Source organism: Fomitopsis serialis (assembly GCF_022376445.1).
Source record: "Fomitopsis serialis strain Sig1Antser10 chromosome Unknown B0H18scaffold_320, whole genome shotgun sequence".
Classification (NCBI taxonomy): domain Eukaryota; kingdom Fungi; phylum Basidiomycota; class Agaricomycetes; order Polyporales; family Fomitopsidaceae; genus Fomitopsis; species Fomitopsis serialis.
In genome coordinates, this window is record NW_025955280.1 from 228 (window position 1) to 26811 (window position 26584).

At 57.0% G+C, this 26584-nt stretch overlaps 11 protein-coding genes across 11 annotated transcripts; 5 read left to right on the plus strand and 6 right to left on the minus strand.

Moving 5' to 3' along the window:
• Positions 1-1306: 1306 nt before the first annotated feature.
• Positions 1307-2415, minus strand: B0H18DRAFT_354494 (uncharacterized protein). Its single transcript, XM_048037721.1, has 2 exons — positions 1542-2415; positions 1307-1489 (listed from the first exon to the last, which is right to left on the minus strand). Exon 1 carries the CDS (start codon positions 2231-2233, stop codon positions 1601-1603), a length of 633 nt encoding a protein of 210 aa, XP_047885033.1. The 5' UTR covers positions 2234-2415; the 3' UTR covers positions 1307-1489; positions 1542-1600.
• On the minus strand, positions 2416-3207 carry B0H18DRAFT_354479 (uncharacterized protein). The gene is made up of 2 exons (XM_048037720.1): positions 3191-3207; positions 2416-3139 (listed from the first exon to the last, which is right to left on the minus strand). Exon 2 carries the CDS (start codon positions 2974-2976, stop codon positions 2599-2601), a length of 378 nt encoding a protein of 125 aa, XP_047885034.1. The 5' UTR covers positions 2977-3139; positions 3191-3207; the 3' UTR covers positions 2416-2598.
• Positions 3208-4331: 1124 nt separating this feature from the next.
• On the plus strand, positions 4332-6529 carry B0H18DRAFT_354594 (uncharacterized protein). The gene is made up of 4 exons (XM_048037724.1): positions 4332-4417; positions 4467-5553; positions 5612-6124; positions 6194-6529. The coding sequence occupies exons 1-4, from the start codon at positions 4415-4417 to the stop codon at positions 6304-6306; spliced, it is 1716 nt and encodes a 571-aa protein (XP_047885035.1). The 5' UTR covers positions 4332-4414; the 3' UTR covers positions 6307-6529.
• A 45-nt stretch (positions 6530-6574) lies between these two features.
• Positions 6575-7883, minus strand: B0H18DRAFT_354549 (uncharacterized protein). The gene is made up of 5 exons (XM_048037723.1): positions 7361-7883; positions 7157-7298; positions 7031-7094; positions 6659-6983; positions 6575-6600 (listed from the first exon to the last, which is right to left on the minus strand). The coding sequence occupies exons 1-4, from the start codon at positions 7678-7680 to the stop codon at positions 6901-6903; spliced, it is 609 nt and encodes a 202-aa protein (XP_047885036.1). The 5' UTR covers positions 7681-7883; the 3' UTR covers positions 6575-6600; positions 6659-6900.
• On the plus strand, positions 7799-10479 carry B0H18DRAFT_1061635 (UDP-glucose dehydrogenase). The gene is made up of 7 exons (XM_048031117.1): positions 7799-7957; positions 8017-8034; positions 8091-8370; positions 9075-9741; positions 9793-9979; positions 10041-10237; positions 10289-10479. The coding sequence occupies exons 1-7, from the start codon at positions 7924-7926 to the stop codon at positions 10319-10321; spliced, it is 1416 nt and encodes a 471-aa protein (XP_047885037.1). The 5' UTR covers positions 7799-7923; the 3' UTR covers positions 10322-10479.
• An 84-nt stretch (positions 10480-10563) lies between these two features.
• Positions 10564-11745, plus strand: B0H18DRAFT_1061636 (uncharacterized protein). Its single transcript, XM_048031118.1, has 4 exons — positions 10564-10768; positions 10820-10950; positions 11015-11064; positions 11091-11745. The coding sequence occupies exons 1-4, from the start codon at positions 10718-10720 to the stop codon at positions 11447-11449; spliced, it is 591 nt and encodes a 196-aa protein (XP_047885038.1). The 5' UTR covers positions 10564-10717; the 3' UTR covers positions 11450-11745.
• Positions 11746-11800: 55 nt separating this feature from the next.
• Positions 11801-14454, plus strand: B0H18DRAFT_1061638 (serine palmitoyltransferase 2). The gene is made up of 6 exons (XM_048031119.1): positions 11801-12426; positions 12639-13040; positions 13088-13321; positions 13376-13435; positions 13498-13970; positions 14018-14454. Exons 1-6 carry the CDS (start codon positions 11908-11910, stop codon positions 14172-14174), a joined length of 1845 nt encoding a protein of 614 aa, XP_047885039.1. The 5' UTR covers positions 11801-11907; the 3' UTR covers positions 14175-14454.
• Positions 14455-14751: 297 nt separating this feature from the next.
• Positions 14752-16997, minus strand: B0H18DRAFT_1128527 (family S53 protease; the record flags this gene model as incomplete). The annotated part of the gene is made up of 8 exons (XM_048035338.1): positions 14752-14808; positions 14866-15310; positions 15363-15500; positions 15553-15752; positions 15812-15922; positions 15972-16362; positions 16419-16684; positions 16740-16997. The coding sequence occupies 8 exons, from the start codon at positions 16995-16997 to the stop codon at positions 14752-14754; spliced, it is 1866 nt and encodes a 621-aa protein (XP_047885040.1).
• A 664-nt stretch (positions 16998-17661) lies between these two features.
• Positions 17662-19201, minus strand: B0H18DRAFT_1168201 (ClpP/crotonase-like domain-containing protein; the record flags this gene model as incomplete). The annotated part of the gene is made up of 6 exons (XM_048035865.1): positions 17662-18191; positions 18248-18374; positions 18419-18532; positions 18648-18707; positions 18763-18854; positions 19000-19201. The coding sequence occupies 6 exons, from the start codon at positions 19199-19201 to the stop codon at positions 18142-18144; spliced, it is 645 nt and encodes a 214-aa protein (XP_047885041.1). The 3' UTR covers positions 17662-18141.
• A 418-nt stretch (positions 19202-19619) lies between these two features.
• Positions 19620-21312, minus strand: B0H18DRAFT_1061649 (Alpha/Beta hydrolase protein). The gene is made up of 9 exons (XM_048031120.1): positions 20880-21312; positions 20696-20836; positions 20491-20673; positions 20302-20384; positions 20130-20246; positions 19985-20029; positions 19852-19927; positions 19701-19741; positions 19620-19636 (listed from the first exon to the last, which is right to left on the minus strand). Exons 1-8 carry the CDS (start codon positions 21199-21201, stop codon positions 19701-19703), a joined length of 1008 nt encoding a protein of 335 aa, XP_047885042.1. The 5' UTR covers positions 21202-21312; the 3' UTR covers positions 19620-19636.
• Positions 21313-21476: 164 nt separating this feature from the next.
• Positions 21477-24244, plus strand: B0H18DRAFT_1061651 (zinc finger dihydrouridine synthase; the record flags this gene model as incomplete). Its single annotated transcript, XM_048031121.1, has 14 exons — positions 21477-21517; positions 21581-21794; positions 21827-21846; positions 21895-22113; positions 22140-22492; positions 22557-22588; positions 22638-22689; positions 22742-22969; positions 23029-23195; positions 23249-23351; positions 23407-23600; positions 23655-23674; positions 23729-23886; positions 23955-24244. 14 exons carry the CDS (start codon positions 21477-21479, stop codon positions 24089-24091), a joined length of 1938 nt encoding a protein of 645 aa, XP_047885043.1. The 3' UTR covers positions 24092-24244.
• Between the last annotated feature and the right edge of the window lie 2340 nt (positions 24245-26584).

The window sequence follows — 26584 nt, forward strand, 5'->3', positions numbered from 1 at the left end:
CACGGAAGAGGTGTTCAAGGATGACAACACATACGACGAGCCGAGGAAGCCATAGCTCCTGATGTGATCAGGGCCTTCGACCTGCGCGCACGGGCGCACGTTCTCAGCAAGGCGTCGGTTGAATCACACACCCCAGCATATGCAACAGAACAACACGATGACATCGAGAAAGGATAGGTCATCGTATCAATTGGGATCACTCTCCCTGAAGTCCTCGCTCGTCTCCTCAATGCAAGCAACCAGTCGCCGAAGTATGGTATGTGAGTAGCGCGTACTGCCCTGAGCCGCGGGACTTGGAAGCAGCCCGCGGCGGAGACCATGTGAGTCGACCGACGCTGAGACCGACCACGCTAAAGTCGAATCTGCAGAAGAAGTCTTCAGTCCAGAGTTTGGCGGTATGTCGTCTTTCGTCCGGCCACCGTTGTGGGCTGCGCGCGCCTCGAGCCTGAGATGCCCAACGGACCCAGACGGACGAGATGTCGGTTCGAGTGTCATCGTTGTCACGCGTCCGGGCTCCGATCGACAAGCGTCCGTACGAACGGACGCAGGCCAGGCTAGCAAGACCCGCGGGTACGTCCGGAAACCCGGGACGTATGTCGTCGACCGACTGGCGAGTTCTTCACCCGTCGCGCGGAACGTTGGGTTCGCCGACGCCAGTGTGAGCATGCCTCGGAACAGCCGAGCCAGGTGCGCAGCTCTGCCTCACTGCGCAATTGCAAATTCATCGACTGCGCATTCACCCGACACGGCGAGGAGACTCGGAAGGTGGCTGACACTGCCATGCCTGAGCGCACCGCGCGAGGGGCGGTCTTGGGACTTGTCCGCGGTTGTTCAAATTGAAGACGAGGCTTGCGTCGCGCCGTGGAAAGGGCTTGCGTCGCCGGCTTCAAGCCCCGTTGAGATGCGCCTGCATGATACGGTGTGCATCGAGCCTGCGTCGTGGGATGTGTGGTTCGACGCGTGAGCACGGGTCGTGGGTCATCGACACGTGGACCACGTTCCAGTCGAGTAACGGAGGCTCTGTGCCACGGCTCGAGTGAGATCCGGTCGAGACGGGAGAGTGCATCGAGCGTCTTGCGTTTGTGTCCACACCGAGCACCTCCCAGTGTAGTGAGAAGCGTGGTAAAGGATCCCTAGAAACATCTCTCTGGGTCGTACATGTGCAGCTTGGGCGGATCCCGATTGACCTTGCGCGAGAAGTGGGTCACCGAGGGTGTGAGCGGCCAGGACGGACCTGGAACGTGTACCGGCACTCCAGCTGCGTCAGTCCTTGCTCTTCATCCTCGAGCGAACAGCGTCAGATACCTATCTGCGAAGATGTCCCCGAGGGCACTAAACGGCATGAACCAGGCGCGCCGGAAGGCAACTCGAGCGTCGTGGCATCCAAGGCGGCCGGCGGAACCAAGCCGCGTTCGCATTCATCAGGGGGCAGCGCGACGCGGCACGGCAGCATTACAGGCCTGGAGAGGATAACGTCCGGCGGTACGTCCTGGGCAAACAAAGAATAAGCTGCATGGACACAGGAGATGTGGCTGGCTTACCGAGCAGTACTCGTCGTCACCGGTACCGTCGTGAGAGTCGTTGCCAGTAGTCACTAGGCTCAGCCACTTTCTCGGCCACAGGCCTTGTCGAGTGAGAAGCGTCTTTGTGGCGTGACCGCGTCGGCGCGTTCAGACGCGCAGGCGGCGGCGCCACCGGAAATGATTAATGAACACCAGCATTGCGCGGTGACAGCGCCTCCGAGGTTGGGAGACCGCCATGAACGCCGTCCAACAAAGACCCCGCGCGTGTCCTTTCCAGCTCGCCCACCGCGCCGCCGACTCGCAGGCTGAGTACGCCGTCCGCGCCCGCCGCAACGAGCACCCACTCGTCTGCGTGAAGCGCAGAATACATTCACGGGGGATCTCCTACTACGACAAAGACCATAAATGGTCGGTACGCACACTGCAGAACGGCAGTGCGGACACGTGCGGTTCTGAATACACGTCCGATCGCGAGGTTGCAGTTCTATGCCGTGCGACGAGAGCTGCGGAACGGCGGCGCAGGGCAGGAGCGTCCTTCGCCAGCGGTGGATCCATAGCGATCGGGGAACGTTGCTGGTCGATGAACCACGCGTTCTCTCACCTCGGCCTAGGGGTCCGACGATGGCCATAGGACGTGTACGAGACCGGCAAAGGGGGAGCGCGATATGTCCGCTGCGTTGCCTCGAAGGGATGCTCGCCGGGCGTCGCATACATGGTGAGGATCGTTAAGCGGAGGCCAACCGTCAATGCCTAGCGATACCTTCGAGTGGCGTACGAGACCGGTATATGCGTGGTGGGGGATAGGTCACCAGGTGCAGGGTGATGAAAGACGAAGGAACCACGGTAGCAGTCGTTGACGGGAGATTAGACGGCATTAGAGCAAGATTACGAGATTGGGGGTACAATACCGGTTGTCGGCCTGGATGTTTGACGGCCAGCACAACCAGAGCGAACGAGAAGTAGTCTGCGCTGCAGCATCGTGACCAGTGCAGCCAGCTGGGAGTGAAGAGATACGTTGCCTGTTCGCGCTCGCTTGATGGTCAGACCGCGATCAACCGCCACGGAGCCTGATGCGTCACCCCTGCCGTGTCCAACTAAAGGAGCAAACGTGCGGCCTTGACCGTACAATCCCAGATGCACCACGTTCACCCACAGATGGTGTCCGTGACGCACAGGAGAGTCGTATCCCGCTCCGCGAGCAATGCGCGGACTGCCGAGGCTCCGAAGATGCAGCGCGGAATCTTACAACCACACGTTGTTCTTCCTGCGAGAGCATCGGAGGCCAGGGATGTTGTGAAGGCTGGGCATATACGTAGATGCAATCAGTAGTACGGGCCATGTAGATGCGAGGATCCACGGTAGCGAAGGGTAGATGGATCGGTCGGTATCGATGACCCGTCAGACGAGTACGAGAGCTCGAGGAGAACGCGAGGTTGCAGGGAGGCGGCGGCATCGCGGTATACAAGTACCAGCGCGCCACCGGAGACGGGGGAGTGGGGAGGGAGGAGAATCGAGAACTCACCCATTAGCCCGCTGAGGTGCTACCGTAGCAGACCCTCCGGAGGTGCGTAGCTAACCCAAACTCACGCAGTGGTGCTGCGTGCACGATAGGTGACCTCCGGGGAGCTTTTGAGTATGAATGGAAAAGGAGCATGCGTACATCTCACCGAGAAACCGTGTCCGTGGGGATTACGCCTCCATTGTCCGAAGATGACGGACGACCTCGTGCCTTCCAATGTTGTGGCGGTGGACGCGCTTGCAGCCTTGGGATACATGATACATAGACCTGCTCGCAGCGCGAATCTGACGAGCATGCTTCAAGTTGTATCTCATCAAACTCGAACGCAGGCTCAACAGAACCGACTCGAGACTCACCGGAACGACCCTGGTTGCCCTACAAGCCTCCAAGTACGTGAATTGCCCCCGAAGTTTGCGACTACACTGAAGCGCTGTTATTGGATCGAAGATCGTATGAGCAGACTGGAGGTGGAGAGGTGAGGATACGCGGGCATCGAGCACGCCAGCGGAGGACAGGGTCCGGAATGCAACGACTGGAAACGGTATGAGCCTGCACACTCTGTCGACATGGAAAGGACTGAGTACTAACCGATAATCAACCATGGAGCCTTTTCTCGCGTCGCACTGAGGAGGCCTCTGTGCGTACGCCGTGGATCAGACCTTCGGACTGCAGGAACACGCGTATGATATGACCTTCAGGGGAACGGCGGTGCACGGCCTGCCAGAGGGCGGGCATGCATGAGACGCGGTGGGTGGTTCGGCGTTGCAGGTTGGCGGGCCAGTGAGCTCTGTTTGGGAGCGGACGACGGCGAGACGAGGGAGGTCAGACTCACTGATGCGGTCCTCGTCGGCGGTCACGCTCGGGCCGCCCCCGCCACACGCGCGCTTCTGCACGAGTCGAGGTCGCCGACTCACCGCCACACTGCTTGTCGACACCCGCCACGGCGTGCGCGTGAGGGCAGTAATTGTGGTGGGCCTGTGCATCACCTCCGAGTCTGCCCTCGTACTCATCGGCACTGTATCTTGAGCTCACACATCATCTATCGTATCCCTACTCTACGCTTGTCATCGAGCTCCTACCGCTGTTGCCAATTCACAGCATCGTCCAAAACCCGTCTAAACGGCATCTGCGCGACGTGTTACTTAGTCTGACACCTCTACACTCACCCGAGTCCTATCTGAGAACGTCGGAGGACGTTCTGCATATCAACCGTGGAGGTATATTTCTCATCAACGTGTATGGGCAACGTCATATAACGACCTGATGGTCTAGGGAAGTACCGGTTCATGGCTGAGAGCGTTGACGGTGAAGACAGGCTGTTGGAAGGCCACGCTTTGGAAGTGCAGAAGTGCTTCAGACCACCCATCTACTCATGGTATGCCCTTCGTTTCTTTTGGTACCAGCTGCTTGAATAACATATTGAGTCACCGCGCGACCACAGTGATACATATCCGCAATTTCCGCAGGAACTGATTGATCTTATCTGCGAGTTCCTGCGGCTGGATCCTTTCACGTTAACGAGGTGCTGCCTCGTTTGCCACGCTTGGTATCAGGCTGCGCGGCACCTCTTCTGGCACGAAATGCTCTGGCTGTTCAGCCGTGAGGCCTTGGACGACTTCGCGCACACGCTCATCTCAAAAGGCAACCGATCGTACGGCAAGAACTTTGATAATCTGCATATATGGGAGGACTCTCGACGGCCGATTGCGCACATCTGGCCGATGCGCATCCCCGGATATCTTCTGCCACGGGCGAAGGTGCTAGAGCTGTGCAACTTCGACTGGGCCGCGACCAGACCACACGACCTTTTCTTTCACTTCCTCTCGTACTACACCAGCATCACCACTCTGGAAATCAAGCAGAGCCGTTTTCGCAACGCAACGGAACTCCGTAGGATTTTCAACGCACTTCCGAGCCTCGAACACCTCGTTCTCCATGGCGTCACGCTGCAGCACCCGCTCATGCCGGGATCTATGCCCAGCTCCGTTTCTTCGCGGCGCAACAAGCTCACGACACTCCGTTTTTGGAACGAGGCTGACGTGCCCGCGGAGTGGGACGCTCACAAGCAGGAAAACAGCCGATCTTTGTTGGACGTATGCGCCGCATACTCATCTGTAGTCGACCTAGCTCTGGACCTGCGCTACTACTCCTCGCTTTCCCATCTCCATCAGTATCTCAGTCATTTCCCCAAACTATCCTGCTTGCGGCTACAGGATGCGATCAGCCCGCATGTCGAACCCGCGACGGCAGCAGACACGGCCCCGGTGTACTCAGTCGACGCACCCGCTCTCTCGCTCTCGACTTTCGAACTCTCTGACGTACCCATGCCCTGGGCGTCGCAGGTTTTGGAGCTGGTATCGACCCAGCGAGCGTGTAGCCACCTGGGCGACCTGCTGTTCGCATTCAGGGATAGCAGCCCGTCTGCGGAGCTTGCAGCCCGCATTACGGAGGTGCTGCGTCTCACTGGAGCCGGCCTCAAGACGCTCCGGTGGAGAGGCGATCTTACTGAAGGTAAGAGACCTCACACGCTTGTCGTTTCACTTGTGATCGCTCATTGAGGCTGCTGTAGACGAAATGCACAAGGGCTTTCCGCAGCTTGGAGCAAGCACATCGCTGACAGGACTAGTGGTGGAGTTCCGCCGCGTCAGTTCGTCGCTGCCGAGGATCCAGGGGGTTCTGAGCACCTTGTTGACTGACATTCAAAGCCCACATCTGGAGCGCCTCCACATCACGATTTACCTGTCCCACTACGAGACTTCTCTAGAGGGAAGCGAGCCCGCCGAGACAGCCCCTCCTCCGGCTAACTCTATCCTCACTTTCCACGGCATCCTCTCTCGCAGCGTTTACGACAATCTTCCGGTGTCTGCTGCCGCGGCCGATGCCAGCCAGTCGTACGCGGATGTATGCATCGAACTCGTGATGGAGGGATCGCAGCAAAGCGCTGCCGGGATGTCTACGATCAAAACATACGTCATCGCGCTGTTCGCGCCGTGGCTGGATCGCGGGGTCTTGCAGCTCCGCGTCTTTCCCGATCCTGACGGCGAATGGTCCGTCACTCATGTTCCCTCATCGGTACTCTCTGGTGAGTGTCTATTTCCATCGTCCGTGGATGCGACTCGGATCTGTTCGGTACGCTCACGCGCTCGACCAGAGACGCACGTCAGTATCACGGAAGTATGGGACTCGGACGACAATGAACACGGAGGCGAGCGCGATGTCAGCGGAGATGCAGAGATAGAAGATGCAAAGGTATCTGTAGCATAGACGGTGTGCTTATTTTGCAGGACCGACCGTCGTTATCCTAGACCTCCACACAATGATACCATTGGAACGTGCTGCCAAGATCAGCCCTCGGACGACGCGATTGAGTCTAAGCCCGGGTCCTCGAATTGTACGACGCAACACGTCGAAGCAGCGGTGTCTACTAGTAGATCACGAGCACGGAACGCGTCCGCGGCGCCGTTCAGCTCTAAGGGAGCTTTTTCCTGAAGAGCGTCACGTGTATACACCTGTTGTCAAAGTGGTCGCTTGATTGTGCGAGTCCGACTGCGATGGGAGCTTGTTGTATGAAGTGAGTTCGTATCGTTAAACTTACAACATGACTTCCGAGACTTACTTCTTTGTTCTCGCCACGCATTCGAAGTTCAGATACACACATCTGCGTCACCCCATCGGTAACGCGCTCTCGGGGCAGGACGGAGGATGTCAGTGATGCGGTCCTCGTCGGCGGTCACGCCGCCCCGCCCCCGCCACGTACAGCGGGCTCTTCGGTCTCGTTTGGCTTATAGCGGGTGATACTTGCGTGGCAGGGCATTGCATTGTCGTGCTAGAGCTGGCCTGCGTCTATTGTCTACGCAATCACTGAATTGATCGCAGTGCGCGTCTAGAAACCGACAGAAACTCAGTCTGCGCAAGCACGCAGTGAAAATGATGCGCGAATGCTTCAGCGGGGCGTGAGTGGTGATCACATTGGTAACCGTCAATTTACCATGTCGGGTAGAGTTTATTCTTTGAAAGACAGCACGACCGTGTGCGGAGACTGTGGGAGGCAACTGCATAAATTGAACGTTTGTGGGCCAAATGTGGGCGGTTGTGGGACGCGATGGTCTCGTACCGACGCTTCTCGCTCGACTCGGGTTCGACGGTAGCTTGCGTATATGCGGTCCGAAGTAACAGCAGGCGGTGCGACGACGCAGAAACATACGTGACGTTTTCCGGAGAGCAAGCAAGCACTCTCGGAGTGGCCAAGAGGCAGACTGGAGAGCAAGATCGCACAGAATAAGTAGGATGAGTTTGAGACATTCACAACAAGGCTTACAAGTCCAAGATCGTAGTTGTTCCGTACTCATCAAACAGATGGCATACACCCAAGCCACGTTGACCCTCCGAGTATCGCCGGAGCGGTGATGAGTAGATCTGTGTACCGGGCGAAAGTGACCAATTCGGGCGCGGAAGCACACATCTCCACACTCTATCATTACGTTGTTGCGTCCGACCACGATACTGATGCACCCCGGAATACCCGCATCTGTCGAAAGATGTCCGCGTTGCGGCCCCGAATAGGTGCGTCACATCTAGGACGCCGGAAGTAAAGACAGGGGCTATGAGGCCGCGGAAGCGAGTCGGAAGCAGAGACATGGTGCGCGAGAGTCCCCATCTGGGCGATGCCGTTGCGGTGTGATGAAGGACGAGGGGGACGAGGAGAAGGAAGAGGGCGAGCGAGACCGCTCGGGGCGCGTCTGTCTGAACCGGCGCGCACGCGGCCGCGGCGACTCATACCTGCGCGGAGTTGCGTCGCGTCTTGGCTGCCGCCACCTCCCACCCGTCCGTTATACTTATAGCAAACAAGCTCTGTCCACCTCATTCTTCCATCTCTTCGCCATGGCCACAGTCAAAGTCACGAAAGTCTGCTGCAGTGCGTACGCCGCGTCCTGCTCGTCGTGCTCACACTGACCAGCTGTTCTCGCGGGATAGTCGGCGCCGGATATGTCGGTACGCGGAAGCTTCTCCGTGTGAGCCGTGCACTCTTCTCAACGCGCTCTCTCTAGGTGGCCCTACGTGCGCCGTCATCGCGCTGAAATGCCCGCACATCCAAGTCACCATCGTCGACCTCAACCAGGCGCGTATAGACGGGTGGAACAGCCCCGACTTCGACCTCCCCATCTATGAGCCCGGCCTCGTCGACGTGGTCAAGCAGGCCCGCGGGCGCAACCTGTTCTTCTCGACTGACGTCGACAAGGGCATCCAGGAGGCAGACCTCATCTTCGTCAGTGTCAACACACCCACGAAGAAGAGCGGTGTCGGAGCGGGATTCGCGGCAGACCTGAAGTGCGTACACTCCCTTTGGTCCTCTATGCACGCAGGGCGCGTTGCACATTATCATTATCACCGCATATATGCGTCTTGGGGATGCTTCGGCGGGTGCTCGGGGCTGCCCCGCATCCACCCCCTGAGGTGCATCTCTACGCGGGCGTGCCTCTTACGTCCCAGCGGCGAAATGTCTGCGTAAATCGTACGATGTTCTCCGTGGCCGCCCGCACATTTCGAGCACTAGTGTATCGGCCAGCGCCAGCTGCCTGTTATGCTCGCCCCTGGTGTCGGAGGTTGTAATGACGCAGGTTCTCGAGTGGCCTGGGTTGCACATTTAGCCCGCTCTCAGGTGCGGTGGCTCGCACTAGGCAGAAGCAGGCCTTTCCAGTACTGTCTGTGTCTGGATGTTAAATGACAGCCTTCGCCTCAGCGGACCCTATCGTGCCGCAGACTTTTCCACATGCCGTGGGCATAGTTCGGGTGTCCGTCTGCGGCCAGGTTTGACATGGTGGCGGTCATTCGTCTTCGCGGCGCATATACGCAGAGAATGCAGAGAATGCAGGGTATGCAGTCCGAACGGTGATGTTATTAGCAGGAACACTTGACGAGGGCCTCGCTCCGACAGGAAAATGTGTAGCGTGTGATACATTTATTGGTTTTCTGCCTGACCAATCCGAATTTTCTTCAACGGATTGTACTCGCATGCTGACATTGTAGAATAGCTATGTCGAGCTCGCTACACGACGCATCGCAGCTGTCGCGCACTCTTCCAAGATTGTCGTCGAGAAGTCGACCGTGCCCTGCCGGACCGCCGAGTCGATGCGCACCATTCTCGAGGCCAACTCGCGCCCGGGCTGCCGGTTCGACATCCTCTCGAACCCCGAGTTCCTCGCAGAGGGCACCGCGATCAGCGACCTCTTCAAGCCCGACCGCGTACTCATTGGCTCACTGCAATCGCCCGAGGGTAGGGGCGCGTGCGAGGCGCTCGCGGAGGTCTACGCGAACTGGGTGCCGAAGGAGCGCATCCTCACCGTCGGCCTGTGGTCCTCGGAGCTCTCGAAGCTCGCCGCGAACGCGATGCTCGCGCAGCGCATCTCGTCGATCAACGCGCTGTCCGCGATCTGCGAGGCGACGGGCGCGAACATCGACGAGGTCGCGCATGCGATCGGGTTCGACTCGCGCATCGGGCCGAAGTTCCTGCGCGCGTCGGTCGGGTTCGGAGGGTCGTGCTTCCAGAAGGACATCTTGAACTTGGTGTATTTGAGCGAGAGCTTGCACTTGCCCCAGGTCGCGGCGTATTGGCGCCAGGTCGTCGAGATGAACGAGCACCAGAAGAGTCGGTTCTCGAAGACCGTTGTGGATACGCTGTTCAACACCATCACCGGCAAGGTGCGTGCGTCGTAGGAGGTTCAGCTATGTTGATGCTTACAGGTCCCATAGCACATCGCCGTCCTTGGGTTCGCGTTCAAGGCGGACACTGGTGACACGCGCGAGTCGCCGGCCATCTCGCTCGTCCGCGACTTCCTTTCGGAGCGCGCCTACGTGACCATCTACGACCCGAAGGTCGAGGACGCGCAGATCTGGCTTGACCTCGCCGAGGCGTGCCCACTCGTGCCCTTGGAAAACAGTATGTTCTTGTCCAATGGTGATGCCAAACGTGGTACTGACGCAGATGCATGTGTTCCCAGTCAAGAAGCAAGTTACCATCGCCCGCTCCTCGCTCGAGGCGTGCAAGAACAAGGAGGCGATCGTCATCGCCACCGAGTGGAAGGAGTTCCGCGAGATCGACTGGGAGACGGTCTACGCCCATATGAACAAGCCCGCGTTCGTGTTCGACGGGCGCATGATCATCGACGCGGATGCGCTCAAGAAAATTGGCTTCAAGGTATGTTCGCGTCCTTCATGACTGTAAACTTGGCTGACGTGTTTGGTGCAGGTCAAGATTATCGGCCGTGGTGACAGGCTGTGATAGACGTCGCATTGTAGACGTATTTATTGTCATTGAACGTGGCGCGTTAGAGCATGTGCAAGTAATGGCCGGGATAACGGATACCAATAGCCTACATTGTGGATTGTAAATCAGACAAGGTCTTCGGGAGTTTCAATGCGATTGTTGTATAACTGCAATCTTGCGACGAGGCTGTCGAAACGAAGTCTACTTGAAGAGCAACTGGGTCAAATTTGAGCTGTAGCTTGGCTGTAGTAAGTTACCAGTAGTAGCAGCGGTGAAGTATCTAATTAGCTAACTCCTATTAGCGGCTCTTACGTAATCGAGGGCGCGCCCTTTCCCTGGCGCCTGGGATGAGCTCAGTCTCGATCGACGACCACAGCGTGCTTAGAACCAGCCTACACGACGATCTCCAACATGCCCCTAGCGAGCACCAGCGGCACGAACGACGTCTGGGAACAGTCTCAGGTAGGCCTCTGTGTTGGCAGATGCGTCGAATGACTAGAAATTTAATATTAGCCAGATACATCCTCTGCCGCGCACCGCGTGAAAGCTAGAGCTCCTGCCGCGGTCGTTCGCGACTCTTGGGATGACGACGACGATGACGGGGTGGAGGAAGAGGAGAACTCTCAGGCGCTATGGGAGAACGCGTGAGTCTCGTCGTATGTTGTGAAACCGCACCGTGTGGCTAAATCGGTGGAATTGTATCCTCAGTAACCGAAAGGCACCTATGCCCGAGCTAGTCGTCTCCGGGTCGGGCAATAGTACAGTTCTGCCACCACCCCTGCAGCGTTCCAGCCCACACTGAAGATTCTCAAACGACCGACTGGCGCATCCTCGTCTGCTGCGGCGTCACCACCGTCTGTCGACCTGCAGAAGTCGTTCGCGGAAAGGGAGGCGCAGTATCAGGCTGCGCGGCAGCGTATATTCAACGACGGCCCGCGACAGAGTGGACGAAATGGTCTGTCCACCGAAGTGGGGCGGGATACCAATGCGATGTCGCAGTCTCCACCGGCCGCGGACGTGAGCGTGAAGGTACTTCGGGCCCCTCGAGGGCCGTCGACGGATCCTGCCGCCTCGTCGACCAACTCCAAGCCGTCACGAGGATTCGCGGGGAAGCGGGGAGGGCGCGGTGCACCACGCGGGTAATATGCCCTTTCCTACGCGTTACAGGGGAGCAAGGCCGGTCAGAGGGCTGCTCATCATGGATATGTCGTCGTTGTGGCGGTTGCTGTGTAGGTAGGGAACATGTGCTGCTGTTCGGATCATTGTTGTGTCTCGTAGCTTTTCCATTTTTGCTCTGGTCATGAATCCTATCTTGCAGATCAAGCATGCTGGAATCATCAGAGCTGTGCGCTCGTCGGCGCCGTCTTGGTGATGGCAGTACATGTCGCATTATAATACGCACCATAGCATAGAAGAGTTGAAACACCGCCACAATGCTATCAACGGGGAGCGCCCGAGGCTAGAAGGGTATCGTGGGGAAATAAGTTCTTCGCGCGCCAGACGGTTGCGGTCGTGGGGCGCGTTCATCTTGCTCAGGCACCACCACCATCTCCGTCCCTCCCCGTGAAAAGAGGTTTCGTCGTCCAGCGCGGTCCACGGCCATGCCATCACGACCCTCGCCCATGGCCTTGCAGAGTTCGTCGCCGCAGCCGTCGATTTTCAGGAAGAAGTCGACCCCCGCCATGTCCACTGCCGCCTCCTACCTCTCCGCTGTCTCCGAGGCCGACGCCCGCGCCCGCGCCCACGGGGGCTCGCCCAACTCGACCCCCGCCCTCTCCCTGTCGAGCTCCGTCACGACGAGCAGCTCCGACACGGTTCTGGAAGATCCCGGCGCCGAATTCGAAGATGCGCTGTCGTACCCGCGCAACCCGCCCACCAGCGAGCAGGTCTTCACGACGGTGCACTCCGAGTTTGGCCACTGCGCCAACGAGAGCTATCGCTATACCAGTCAGCACAAGACCGGCACGCCCTACCGCAGCTACCCCGAGCAGGACCCGCCCTACTATATCCTCCTCACTACATACCTCAGCTACCTCATGGTTATCTGCCTCGGGCACCTGCGCGACTTCGTTGGCAAGCGCTTCAGGAGGTCTGCGTACAGGCATCTCCTAGCACACGATGTGAGTGTACTTCTGTTCTTTCCGTGTATGGCTGCTGGGAAGCTACCCATGGGGAAGAGTCCCATGTAACCTGGCAGAGGGTCATGTGGGCTCCTCCCGATCCTCGATGGCGTCGACCTTGCGCAATTTCAATCTGCGGCCCCTAGTAGCTTGTACACGGATTCTCAGCCGTAATTGTTCGCCAGGCTGTGATGCTGACATTGTGCACGTAGGGTTACGCAGCGCTCAACTCCGACTTCGACTCCTTTTATACCCGGCGGCTCAAGACCCGCATTGACGACTGCTTCTCGCACCCTGTCACCGGTGTTCCCGGGCGGACGATCATGCTGCTCGACCGCTACTCACCAGACTACAATGTCACCATGTTCCCGAGCGGCACACGCACGCGCGGGCTGAACATCTCCTCTTACAACTATCTCGGTTTCGCTCAGGCCCGCGGTGGGTGCGCCGACGCGGTGGAGGCGTGCATCAACCGGTACGGTGTTTCACCGTGCGGGACGCGTCTCGAGGGTGGTTCGCTGGATCTGCACGCACAAGCGGAGGGACTCGTCGCACGGTTTATCGGACAGGAGGACTCGATGATATGCAGCATGGGCTTCGCGACGAACTCGACGGTCATCCCCGCCTCGTCGGCAAAGGCAGCCTTGTCATCTCGGACGAGTTCAACCACGCATCGATCCGGTGGGGCGTGCGTGTGAGCGGCGCGAACGTGCGGACGTTCAAGCATAATAACATGAAGTCGCTCGAGAACCTGCTGCGGGAGGTGATCAGCCAGGGTCAGCCGAAGACGCACCGACCGTGGAAGAAGATCCTCGTTATCGTGGAGGGGCTATTCTCGATGGAGGGCACGCTTGCGAACCTTCCGGTGATCATGGAGCTCAAGAAGAAGTACAAGGTGCGTCTTAAACCCTTGATCACTCACACGAAGCTGACCTCCGCTCCTTCGCAGTTCTATCTCTTCGTAGACGAGGCACACTCCATCGGCGCTCTCGGCCCGCACGGTCGCGGTGTGCGGACTACTTCGGTATCAACCCGCGGAACATCGACATCCTCATGGGCACGTTCACGAAGTCGTTCGGTGCGGCTGGAGGATACATCGCTGGCTCGAAGGCGCTCGTTGACAGGCTGCGTCTCCGCGCGCACACGGGGACGTACACGGAGGCGATGACCCCGCCGGTGCTCATGCAAGTTATCGCGTCTATGGCCAGCATCATGGGTATCTCGCCCACCCCGTCTTCGGGCGCCGCGGCGCTGGAGGTCGCGGAGCTCGAGCGGCACCCAGGTAATGCGCCGATGTCGATCCTCCCGTCGTGGATGCCGCTCTCGCCGACGATGGTCGACGGCTCGGACGGGCGGATGCGTCTGCGGCGGATCGCGTTCAATTCGCGGTACCTCAACCGGGGCCTGCGCAAGCTCGGGTTCATCACGTACGGATGCGCCGACTCGCCGGTGATCCCGCTGCTGCTGTTCAACCCGGGCAAGATGGCGGTGTTCAGCCGGATGATGCGCACGCGCGCGGTGCCGATCGTCGTCGTCGTGGTCGCGTACCCGCGACGCCGCTCGTGACGTCGCGTGTGCGGTTCTGCGTGAGCTCGGCGCACACGAAGGAGGACATGGACATGGTGCTCACCGCGTGCGACGAGATCGGCGATTTGCTCGACCTCAAGCAGGGCCAGGGCGAGCGCTGGCCGCTGCAGGAGATCTTGGACAGGGCGGTCGAGCTGGTGAACGTGTCGGAGGAGTCATAGATGAGGCCTGAGGACGTAATGTACGGAACGATAATGCTTTGCGGGCTGTTGTAATTAGTCTGACCGTTACTTCTCGTGTAATTACCCACTACGGCCTATGCTGGGTGTTTGCGTGTATATTTCTTCTATCGCGGAGATGATTTCCATGTGAGAGGCTCTCCTGTTGAACGTCGGGACGCGAGGTGCAGACATATTCGGTTCAATTCTTATACCACCCGTGTCACTTGCGTCCTATGCATAGGAGGCTGTTGAATGTGCGTTTGCTTTGGACTATGTATTGTCCGGTTAGTAGTGCGCCTCCGTTTATCTATATAGACATCGAGTATCTACGAGGGCCTTGTTTTGAATGTATTGACCTCGAGCTACAGCACTGTTACGTGCTTTCCTTGTGAAGAACATAGGAGGCACCTGGCGACTCGCTCACCCTACCTGAGCAGTTATCTAACTCACGCACAACAATAATCCCGCCAAAACATGCGCATTCGCAGAAGTATACAACGTGCTAGCAGTACAAGGACAGCAACCCTCAGTTTCCAGCAGAGCGAGAGATAACAATCTGTTCCAGTCGAGTGCGCACTCAAAGGCCGGCAGCCGTTTTGAGCGCGTCGAAGTTCGGTGTCCCGAGACCGGTGACCTATGATGCGAAACATGGTCAGCAGCGCCGCGAGGGGAGGGGAGACCGAAAGCTCACTGGGTCCCAACCAGCCGCCGCGGGGAAACCGTCCGTGTCGCAGCCCGGGTTCGAGCCGGTCGTGACGTCGTTCAGCGCGCTGGTCGCGTTGCTGTAGAGCCAGATGTTGAGGAACCCGAGCGGGCTCTTGCCCGCGGTGGTGAGCTGGTCGTTGAGGAGCGAGACGACGCTGGCGAAGACGGGGCTCGCGGCGCTCGTGCCGTCGACGCCGCCCGCCTGGCCGTCGACGACGATCTCGAACTGCACGCCCTGCGTGGACACGTCGGGGTACGCGCGCCCGGACGTGTTGAACAGGCCCGCGTTCGTCTGCCCGAGCGTCTTGAGGTAGGTGGCGACGGCGGTCTGCTGATACGCGGGCGTGCTGAAGACGTTGGAGAACCCGCCGGCTGAGAAGTTCGCGGCGGTCTCGGGGCTGATGCCTTGCGTGGCACCGACGGAGGTCATGCTGACGGAAGGTGAGGCGCGATGATTGGCAGGCGATGCGAATTATCACTTACTAGGGGCAGCCGGAAGGGAAGGTCGGTATGAAGTCCGTGCACTGCTGCGACTGCGAGCCGGACACACCACCGTCACCGGACGCGAAGAGGACGGAGACACCGCGAGCGCCGAGTTGGGCGTAAGCGTTGCAAAGATTCCTGCACGACGTCTAGTGAGCATATGATTGACAGATGGCGCGGTCAGACATACTCCGCCATGGCAACGGGGATGTCCTGCTCGTCGTTGCCGTAGCTGGTCGTGAACACGGAGGGAGGCGCATCCTCATTGAGCAGGAAGTTCGCGATGTCGAGGAAGCCGCCGAGATCGCCGTCGCTGGTCTGCTCGCCAACGGATATGAAGGTGACCGGGACGCCCGTCGCAACGCCGACGGTGTACTGGATATCCAAGTTCTGCAGAGGTGACACTGCTCAGTACAATGCAACAGCGCAACGCTCGGGCCGCGACGTACAGCTTCCGTGCCAGCATTGGCAGCGACTTGCGAGTTCTGGCCGCCATCGAGGGTCTGCAGGGTGAAGGTCGTGTCGCTCGACACGTCAGTGCGGAGGTTCGTGAGGAATGTCTGCAGCACTGTTAGCTTCCGCTGGTATGAGACGGATTACGGCCCATACCTGGAGATCCTTCTGGTTCGCGAACTGCTCGATGAACCCGCTCACGCCGAGCGCGTTACTTTGGTTTGTAGCCGGCGTGGTTGGGATGCCATAGAGGTCTTGCAGGCAAGTCGGCGTGATGACCGTGTCGCAGGACGCCGCAACCGCGGCACCGCCGGCACCAGTAACGTTAGATGCACCTGCACCTGCACCTGCGCCTTTACCTGCGCCTGCGCCTGCACCTTTACCTGCGCCCGCACCAGCACCTGCGCCCGCACCTGCACCTGCACCTGCACCTGCACCAGCACCAGCACCGGCGCCCTTGCCCTTGCCCTTCGCCTTCGCCTTGTGACGCTTGTCCAAAGGCTTCGATTTGCTGACGACAGGCATAAGAGCCTTGTTGCTCGGGAACCTAGCAGCGGCGTAATATGTGAGCGCGCGGGCGGGCCTGCGGCGGAGGGCTCTTACGTGACGGTCGGGTAGACGACCTTGAGATGATCCACCAGTGAGGCGGGGACGGAGTATGACATGGTCCGAATGGCCTGTTGCCCCGTAGTCTCGTGCGTGAAGACGGAGAAGTTGGCATCGAAGAGAGAGTTCGCCTGCGCGACGGAGACGTTGACACTCATCCAGTCACCCGCGGGGGTGATGGTGTTCGCGGTCAGGTTGTTCTTGGCGAGCCAGTTGTTGATGGCTGCGGACGTCTCGTTGGTAGGAGCGACAAACGCTGCGGCCTGGCAAGACATTCAATGAATCCGACGAAATTGACGCGACGGCATAACGGCTCACCTCCTCTTTCGTAAGGTGATTGCCGTAATTCGCGCTCGCTGGATCGCTGACGTCGTAGAGAGCGGCCTCGAGACCTTGCGGATCGCTCTGAGCAAGCGCGAACTTCAGAGACAGCATCGTCTCGCCCGCAGCCGCGCTCGTCCATGAATAGCCCGCTGGGGGGCTATCCCTACGGCCGAGGACACGCATGCCGCCCTTGATAGGCTTGCCTAAAGCCAGAGCGGCGAGAGAAGCGAGGATAAGACCAGCGGCAACCATGTTGACCGAAGGGGAGGACTGGAAGTAGAAGGACCGGGACCGGACGCTCTGCGTGACGAGAAAGAGAGGACGCGCGTTGTATAGCGGCCAGCGCAGAGGAAAGGAATGTACGAGGAGGTGGGGAATGGAGAGGAGGACGCGGACGCGAGCTCTGCAGATAAATGCGCGGACCGGTCACGCTCAGATCACCACGGCGCGTTGTCCGAAAGACCGTTGCGAGGCTGTCGGCTAGGCGGCAACCATCGAGGCATTCGGGAGATCCCATTCTGCTGGAAACGCAGATGGCTGGGCGGACTCTGTGGTCCCGGAGTCGGAGGCTGCGTGGAGGACAGGCAATCTGATTTGCCACCCAACGTACCTACAGGCCGTCGGCATCTCTGTCAGTGTCAAGTGGCCCTACGGCGACGGCATCATACTCAAGCATCCCGGTCTGATGAGCCTGCAAGTAACGTTCTTCATGGCGACGAATCCAGTTGCAGAAGTCGTGGGACGCGGGGGACAGAGGACAGAAGGCGTGGAGGAGTTGACAGAAGTGTCAACAACGCCCACAAGGAGCCACCGCGTGGCGTCGATCGCGCACATATGGGTACCGCATTCGGTAACCATCCATCAAAGTCACCGGAGCGACCATCCATCTCCCGCACTCCGCTGACACCGTTGTACTTGCCACAAACCACTCGCAGTGACCGCTCGTGGGCGACGTGCAAGTCCACCACACGCCCGGCAGCGTCAATTCGAGTTCGGCATGCCAAGGCACGCAAGCTCGGCCCAAGACCTTGTCCAAGCCTGACCGCCCTGCTGCGCAGCACCAGTGCACTGCGTGTATGCGCACACAAGCGTCGTCCGAATGAGTTCACCATAGGTTCGTATGCGTTATGCTCCGCCTACCTAAATACCGCGGGCAAGACCTCAGGCTCAGTCAACATACGTTCAGCACATGTCCATTCAATATCATACTGACATTGATGCAAATTCACATACGAACGATCATACGCAATATTGACCAGATTCTTTGGTCGCCAACAACATGGAGCATTCATGGATGGCTTGTCGGAATCTGGGATGAGGCTACACAGCCCAACAGCAATGGGTGTTGTACACGTCGTGATACAGGAAAACTGCTTGGATACTGGGGAACCCGCGCTCACGAGTGCGTCCAGGTAGGCTTGCGCTTCTCCGCGAAAGCCGACATGCCTGTACGCGATCGCCATGAGCACAAGACGACCACATGAAACACGGCGTGCACTCACCCTCCTTCTGATCATTCGTCGCGAAGAGCCCGTGGAAGATACGGCGCTCGTACCGGAGGCCCTCGCTGAGCGTGGTCTCGTACGCGACGTTCACGACCTCCTTGCCCGCCTGCACGGCGACCGCGCTCTTCGACGCGATCGTGGACGCGACGGAGATGGCTCCTCGAGGACGTTCTCGGACACGCGCGAGATGAGGCCCCAGTCGGCTGCCTCCGCCGCCGTGAATCTGCGCCCCGTGAGGGTGAGCTCCATCGTGCGCGACTTGCCGATCGCGCGCGCGAGACGCTAGCGGATGCGCATGAGTGCTGTGTATGGTTGTGGATAGGGGCGGAGCTGTTACTTACCTGGGTGCCGCCGCCGCCGGGGACGACGCCGATGTTGATCTCGGCTGACCAAAGACGGCGGAGGGCGAGGCGAGGATGATGTCGCACATCATCGCGAGCTCGCAGCCACCGCCGAGCTGCACAGAAAGGGTGGTTGAGGTCGGATAGAGGGGTGAGAGACATGGGACGCACTGCGTAGCCGCTGACCGCCGCGATGATGGGCTTGCGGATCTGCGTCAACAGCGACCAGCTCTCGAGGAACTTGTTCTTGAAGACGTCAGAGTCTGTCTGTGCGTTAGCGGTACACCGTCGAGGCCAGAACGCATCACGTACACTGCTTGTCCTTCATCTCCTTGATGTCCGCGCCCGCTTTCGACCGTCAAGCCCCGGTCAGCGTGCACCCGCGCCACGGCAGCGACTCGGACGCACCCGCGAATGCGCGTTCGCTCCCCGTGAGGACCAGCGCCCGCACATCGTCGTCCCTGTCGAGCGCAGCCACCGCGTCGTTCAGCTCGACGAAGAGGGGCGTGGAGAGGGCGTTGAGCGCCTTCGGGCGGTTCAGCGTGATCAGCGCGACGCCCGCCGCCGGGCGGGAGGTGAGGATGTGCTCGTACTGCGCGCTCGTCGACATCGTGCGCAGACGGAGAGAGCCAGCGTGGGTGCGCGTTGGGACCAGGCGGTATGCTAGGAAGAGACGGGACATGGTGATGCGCCGGTGTAGGTCACGGTAGGTTAAGTTTAAGTTCGATGTTAGCGCGGGGCCCGCTCGCCGGGCTTAAGTACTGTGCGCATGATCTCACCTCTGTACAGTGTCATGCATATACGACTCGCTCCCAAGCATTCCGGTTACAGCCAATCCGGAGTCCCGGTGTCATGAGCATGGGACCTGCGGTATGTATGTGGAGTATGCTACTAATGATACCACCAGACCGTCTTCCTCCGGTCCGGTCTGATCTGGCTACGAATTGAATATGTACTGTCGAGTATCGGACTAAAGTACCATTGGTTACAGTCGACTCGCCCGGGGATCGACATGAGAGATCATGTACTGCATAGAACGTAGTCTCTTGAGTTACGCTGAGACGATGGCCCGTGGTGGGGCCGCAGCAGTCATCTACAAACTGTATTGTTCATATGAAGGGTTGGGCGAGGCCGCTAATGGCTTCGCGACCTGGAAGCATTGACAGCGAGAGACTCACTGGACATTACATTACGCACCCGGCAAGCATACATCCGAACCACTGCCCGCTCACCCCCCAAGGTGCTTAGTGATGTCACAACTTGTCTTCTCCACTCCGGGCTTAGTCAAGATCGCCCAAATGGCATCGGCGAGCCCTCGGGGCTGCGTCTGTACGATCTGCGGGACGCTGTAAGTCACCCCGCTCGCGTGGGAAGAAACGGACGAGCGACGTACGAGGTGGCCTGCTCCGGGGACGCGCCGTGCGGATGCCTGCTTGTTCTGCAACCGTCCGAAGCAGTCCATCTTTGATCTGACTGGGGCTGCCGACGACGTAGCGGCCCTGTCTAGGTAACTGTATGCGACCTGGGTGGTAGCGTACGTACATGTAGTCGTCGATGGCACCGAAGACGACGTGTACGGGCCGCGCAGCACACAGCGTCGGCAGATAATTGAAGGCACGCACGCGCCCTGTGTTGCTGTGGTCGCGGTAGCAGGCCTATATGGATCGCAGTAAGCCGAGCATTCGTCATGTAGCCAGCCAGATCACTCACGCCTCCTGTGCCTTGTGCATTCAGGGTCACGCCCGCGGTCTTGTCTGGGTAGCAGCCGTCGGGAGGTCGCGCAGCCCGTGGTCCTTGGACATTCTGAGCATCCCTCGCGTGCACCGTGACTTGAGTACGTACGACGAATGAGCGGAGTACTCGGGATCCCAGACCCGGAATCCCGCGCGCGACTGCAACCAGAGAGGGCTTCCTCGCGCGAGGCGAAGATGTCGCGACGCTTCTCGGCGCCGGTGGTCAGGAGGGTCGAGAAGCTGGGAGGCATGGATCCTTGGGGAAGCACATCGGCTCGGCGAAGATGAAGGACTCGAAGCTGAGTTTCGGGAAGAAGGTGTTTGCGATGATCCTGGGTTGTTCGTTGGACTAGGTAGGCAACGTCATTGACGGGTCGTGAACACGTACAGTGCTATGCATCCCATCGAATGGCCGATACCGACGAGCTTGCGCTTACTGAAATCGACATCTACGCCGCGGCCCAAGCCGCTGAGGAAGATGTGCACAGCGCGCGCGTACTCTTCCCAGCTGACTGAAGTGCTATCATGAGTAAAGATACTTCGATTCGTGAACACGTACATTATCGTATCCCCACAGAAGCGTATGCTCGTTCAAGACGGCGGAGTCGCCGTGATTTGGACAGTCAATTGCCCAGACATCGCGTATCTTCACTGGACTGGCTTCACCCGCCCGACTCGGAGCGAGGCTCTCGAAGAGATGCTCGAGGGTGGGCTCCCACTGCTCCTTGTGATATCCTGTTCCGTGGGTCAATATCAATGTCAGTGCGTCTGGATCTTCGCATGTGTATCCAGGCAATGAATATCGCTTCGCCGTGACGAGCAGAGGGTAGTCTGGGCGAGGATCGCACACAAAAGCCTGAGAGCTTAGAGGCAGCATTTCTCGTGGATGGTGGTCAGATTTCGAGAGGGAGAGAGGATTCTTGCCTGTGATATATGTTGCTACTAGCTCTCCACTGTACGCTATCCGGCGGACTGTCCTGCTGAGTGGTCTGCTCCGGGCATGGTATCCGGATGCCCGTCCGCCCGATGAGATCTGGTGGCAGAGATTGCATCTCGCGCAAAGCCCCTGGCCTGCGTTCATCTCCTCCCGACTCTCCACCCCAAACGCACCGTCGCACGCCTGCTTTCTCTGCTCAACAGCCCAACGGCAAGATGACAACACTACCGCCTGGCACAGCGCCCATCAAAGCCGAGTTCGTAGGCGTGCAGTACATTCGTGGAAGCAAACGACTAACCTCGCAGGTTGTCTTCGCCAGATTCCTCATCTCGGCCGCAACTCAGTCACTTCCAGACGATGACGCTGCGGAAGGAAGCACAAGTCACGTAAATGGCCGCAAAGACAGCGAGGCTACGCAAGACGCAGAGCGTGGCACGGCCCTCTCGGGCGCCCAGCGCAAGAAACGTTCCAAGGAGGAGAAGAAGAAACATCGCGGGCGAACAAGGCCGACGCTTTGCGCGCATCCAAGAGAGGTGGAGCTTGTTGGAAGTTCGCGACGGGAAAGACGTGCGAGTTTGGTACCGAGTGCGTATGCCCATTCTCTGTGCGTCTGCGTGATCTTGACGGTCCCAGATGTCGTTTCACGCACGACGTGCCGGCATACCTCACCGCCAAGCCGAGGGACATCCACTTCCCTTCTCAGGAAGACCTTCTGAACGTGCCTCCGTACATCCGAAGCCGCGCGTCGCCGGAGATTGAGATGTCTGAGAGCCACAACTCGTCCATCGACTTCTCCACGAAGTGTCCGGCGTTCGAGCGTACGGGTGAATGCCGGCATGGTCTGAAGTGTAGGTTCCTTGGCGGACACGCTAAGCAAGGAGATGGGACGCCGTCGAGCTTATTGCGGACGACGACAAGAGAGCACTTGCGGCCGGCGCCGAGCAGGAGCTCAACTTCATTGACGGACCTACGCTGAAGATGATCAGAACCAAGAAATACCCGCACCCGATTTCTGACGCGTATCTCAAGGAGCTACAGGCTGCCGGAGAAGAGGGTAAAGCGGATGTCGAAAAACAAGATGGACCCTCCGCGGCCGCTTCTAACGAGGTGAAAACCGACGCAACAGCTACCGGTGGGCAGACCAGCTCAGAAGATCAGTCCCAGAACGACACTCCGGACGTGCCTCTTCGCTTCAACGAGAAGAAAAGGTTACACTGGACAGGGAAAACATGTGAGTACCGATGCGTCAAACCGTCCGTCCTGATCACGGACGGACGCCTCCGGCCCGCCCGCAGATCTCGCTCCTCTCACGACGGTCGGAAACTTGGTACGTTCTGCGTCCGGTAAGACTGACTGAATTGCTCACGTCGTTCCAGCCTTTCCGCAGGGTCTGCGTCGACTACGGTGCCGACATCACCTGCGGTGAAAGTGCGTACACTGTCCTTTGAGGCGTTCGTATTGACTGATACTGTTTTTGTAGTGGGCCTTGCAATGTCTTTCCTGTCAGGCTCGAAGGAAGAATGGTCGCTTGTCCGTAGGCATCCGTCCGAGTCTATCTTCGGCATGCAGATCGCGGGAAGCAAGCCGTCCCTGCTCGTCCCCGCCGCTGAGATCATCGGCCGCGAATGCGCTGGCAACCTCGACTTCGTCGATATCAACTGTGGCTGCCCGATCGACCTGGTGTACAAGACTGGCAGCGGTTCCGCTCGTATGTCGTTCCCCAGAAATATTGATTGCAGGACGGCAAGTCGCTGACCTTTCAATCAGTACTCGACGCTGCTGGCAAGTTAGGCAAAATCATCGTTGGGGTGAACAAGGCACTCGGAGACATACCCGTCACCGTCAAGCTCCGCTCAGGTGTCAAGGACGGGCGAAACACGGCACATAAACTCATGCCGCGTCTAGGCCGTGAGTTCGGCGCATCTGCGATCACGGTAGGGAATCTCTCGTCGTGACTTGTATGGCCGCCCATGACAGTGACCCACAGCTGCATGGCCGAACGCGGCAACAACGCTACGCCAAGCTCGCCGACTGGGACTACATCAAACAGTGCGTCGAAGCCGTGCGCGAGAGGGAACAGGAAGAGGACCGTATGTCGTTTGTTTATCTCCAGCTGATTTGATCTGACTGAACTCCGCTTCACAGTTGCTCCCGTACCGATCTTCGGCGGTGGAGACTGCTTCTCTTCGCAAGACTACTGGGAGAAGATGGATGGGACCGGCGTTGATGGCATTATGATTGGGCGTGGCGCACTCATCAAGCCGTGGATATTCACGGAAGTCAAGGAGAGAAGGGAGTGGGACATCAGCTCTCGAGAGCGACTAGAGCTCATCCGGAAAGTCAGTCATCCATTGTGACTCTTGTATGGCATGGCTCACCGATCGTACTCGCAGTATGCCGAGTACGGCCTCAAGTAAGTGTATTCCTATATCACAAGCTTCTCGTATAGTATCTGACATCGGAACAGTCACTTTGGAACAGACACGGCCGGGGTAAACACCACTCGGCGATACCTCTGCGAGGCACTCTCCTTTCAGTACCGCTACATCCCCATTGGCCTTCTTGAAACGCTCCCGGGACACATCAATGACCGTGCTCCGGCGTTCCGCGGGCGCGATGACCTCGGTAACGCACCTTCTGTTTATTGACATAAGTGCGGCAACTGATGTTTTGGCATCATTGGCATCATGTAGAGACATTGCTGGCAAGTCCGGATAGCCGTGACTGGGTTAAGATCTCGGAGATGTTCCTCGGTCCTGCACCAGAAACATGGACGTTCACGCCAAAACATAAGAGCAATGCTTATGGAGGTGAGGAGAGTCAGGGTTAAGGGAAATAAACCAAATATGACCTTGTATGGTTCATCTGACTGAGGGATGATTGTAACATCTTGTATTGGTATGCCCTCACATGTTTTTCAGTGGTCTCTATGGAACTGATAGTGAGTTATTGGGTGCAACAGAAGCCATTCTTCATGTTCAAATTATAATATGATGTAGCCATATACAACTCATGGAGGTGAAGACCAGTCAATCATGACCTTATTTGAGACACAAGTTAAGTAATCATCATTGTCATCTAGAAGGGTATGTGACCTACAACACTGCATTGCTGTGGTTTCAATAATCATGCAGAATGTGTTTTGGGCACTGAGGAGAGTGCTAAAACCCATATAGATGAGATCAACTGTGACTGAGGCTGTTATCAACCTCTTGCTGTATACTGTGAAAGATAGAGGGTTCTCATTGTCTCCTCTTTCAATGCCAACAATGCCAACAATAACTTCTAGGAGGACTCTCACACAATGTTTCTGACATGCAGAAGGAATATGTCATGGTCCATGCCATGAGGTTCTGTTTCTCTAATATATGGTATTCCATGTCTCTGAACTCCAGGCTTATTGTATTGCCTTCTCCATTCCTTGATCCATCTAGCAATGAATGTACCACATGGTCTCCATTCTTGAAGGACACTACTATCTTATTTGCCTTTGGAGTTATTAAAATTACAAGTATCTGTTATTGTGTTTTGTCTCTGTGACTGTGCCTCATTGTACCCTCAAAATTAGCTTGGCTGTGTATAACTCTGGACTTGAGTAATATGACTTGCCCATATCAAGATTCAGAAAACATAGAAACACACATGCCTGTGGAGACATGATTGTATGTCATTTGACTGCAACACACTGCCTGAACTCTAACCAAATATAATTGAGATAGTTAACTCAACTGATAGCCCTTCTTTCAGAGTGTCTATCATATAATTGAGACCCAGAATGAATAGCAAAATTCAAAATTTGGAACTCACAAGCGACTATGCAACTATAAAAGGGGTTTTGACTCTGAAACACATTGAATATGACCTGTATAGCTATGTGCATAGTTTACAATGCATGGATATGTCTGGAACTGGCATAGCATTACTATTAATGGGAAAAGATGATGACAACATGATGTCTCAGGGGTAAATGACCAGATTGGGTGGCTATTTTGGTTCACAGGGTAAACAGTTCATACTGATATGACATCTGCAGTACACACAACAACCTCAATGATCAAACTGTGGTTGACTCCGAAGTCAAGATGCTCAACATGATGGATGACACAGCCTCTGCGGAGCTCAGGAAAATGCATAAAATCTGTGAAATATATAGAAACATCAAAGACGAGTGTATGATTGTTTTGAGCTGCAATGGTCACCATTACATTGCACACAAGGGCCATATTATGGCAAAAGATGCTCAGATTACCCATTATAGTCCTTGTTACCTGTATTATAGAGTGGTCTGTGTGTAAGTAAATTGGCAGAGTATCAGTACTCTGAGGAAGATGGTGGTGGTTCTGGGTCAAGATGCAACTGCTCCAGGATAGGCAGGCACCTGCCTTATATACCCTGGAGTGTGGGAATTTCAGACAATACAACTATGAGCACAAAGGGAATCTACCTATTGTATCCAAATTGGTCCATCAAAGAACAATGTACCTGCTGACTATTAATGAGAAACAAAAGGAAAGTATTGTCTCAATTTGCCTGTTGTCCTATTGTTGCATGTTCATTCCCAAATTAGTCAGATCAATCACATTCTAGGCCATTGTCTGTTTCAGAAAGCAAGAAAACAAGATAGCAACAGAGCAAACAAGAGCACAAAAACATTCGATCTACACACAAGATCACCCATCCCAATCCTTACAGTGTCTAAACCACACATACATTACAGTGTACACGTAGGCCATATTTGAGTTATGAACACACACTTTGAATTGGCAGAGGCACATATGCATTTTTTTGTTTTGCATTTCCTGGGTTAGCCAGACACTGTATGCACTCAATAGAAGTTCTGTATACTCTCTGAATGAAGGGCTATCATGGCCCTCATATCCATAACAGAGCACTTAACCACTGCATTTGTTTGTATCTGTTGGTGCAAGTCACGTCGTCTGGGAGTTTGAAATTTGAGACTCAGATAAGCAGCCCATACTAACCGTTCCTTATCTCTGCTTATTGGGTGGCTGCAAGTCACGTGCACTGTGGGAACAAACTGCCATTCCAGAGGAATCACTAAGGCATTTCATGGCGGTCCATCATAAGAACAATACCTTTGTACCTCAGGGATCGTAATAGTTTCCAATACAGTGATGTTCCTGGAACATGCACAGCAGTGCTATGAATGGAGAAATATTGTCATAACAAGCATGTGTCAATGTCCAAGCACAGATTGACTATATAGGGCAATCTTCTCTATTTGTGAATATGCTCAGAGATGCTCCACAGATGTCCTGGAATATTATCTGATTTTCCTGCACTCTTCTGAGCCCAACACAAG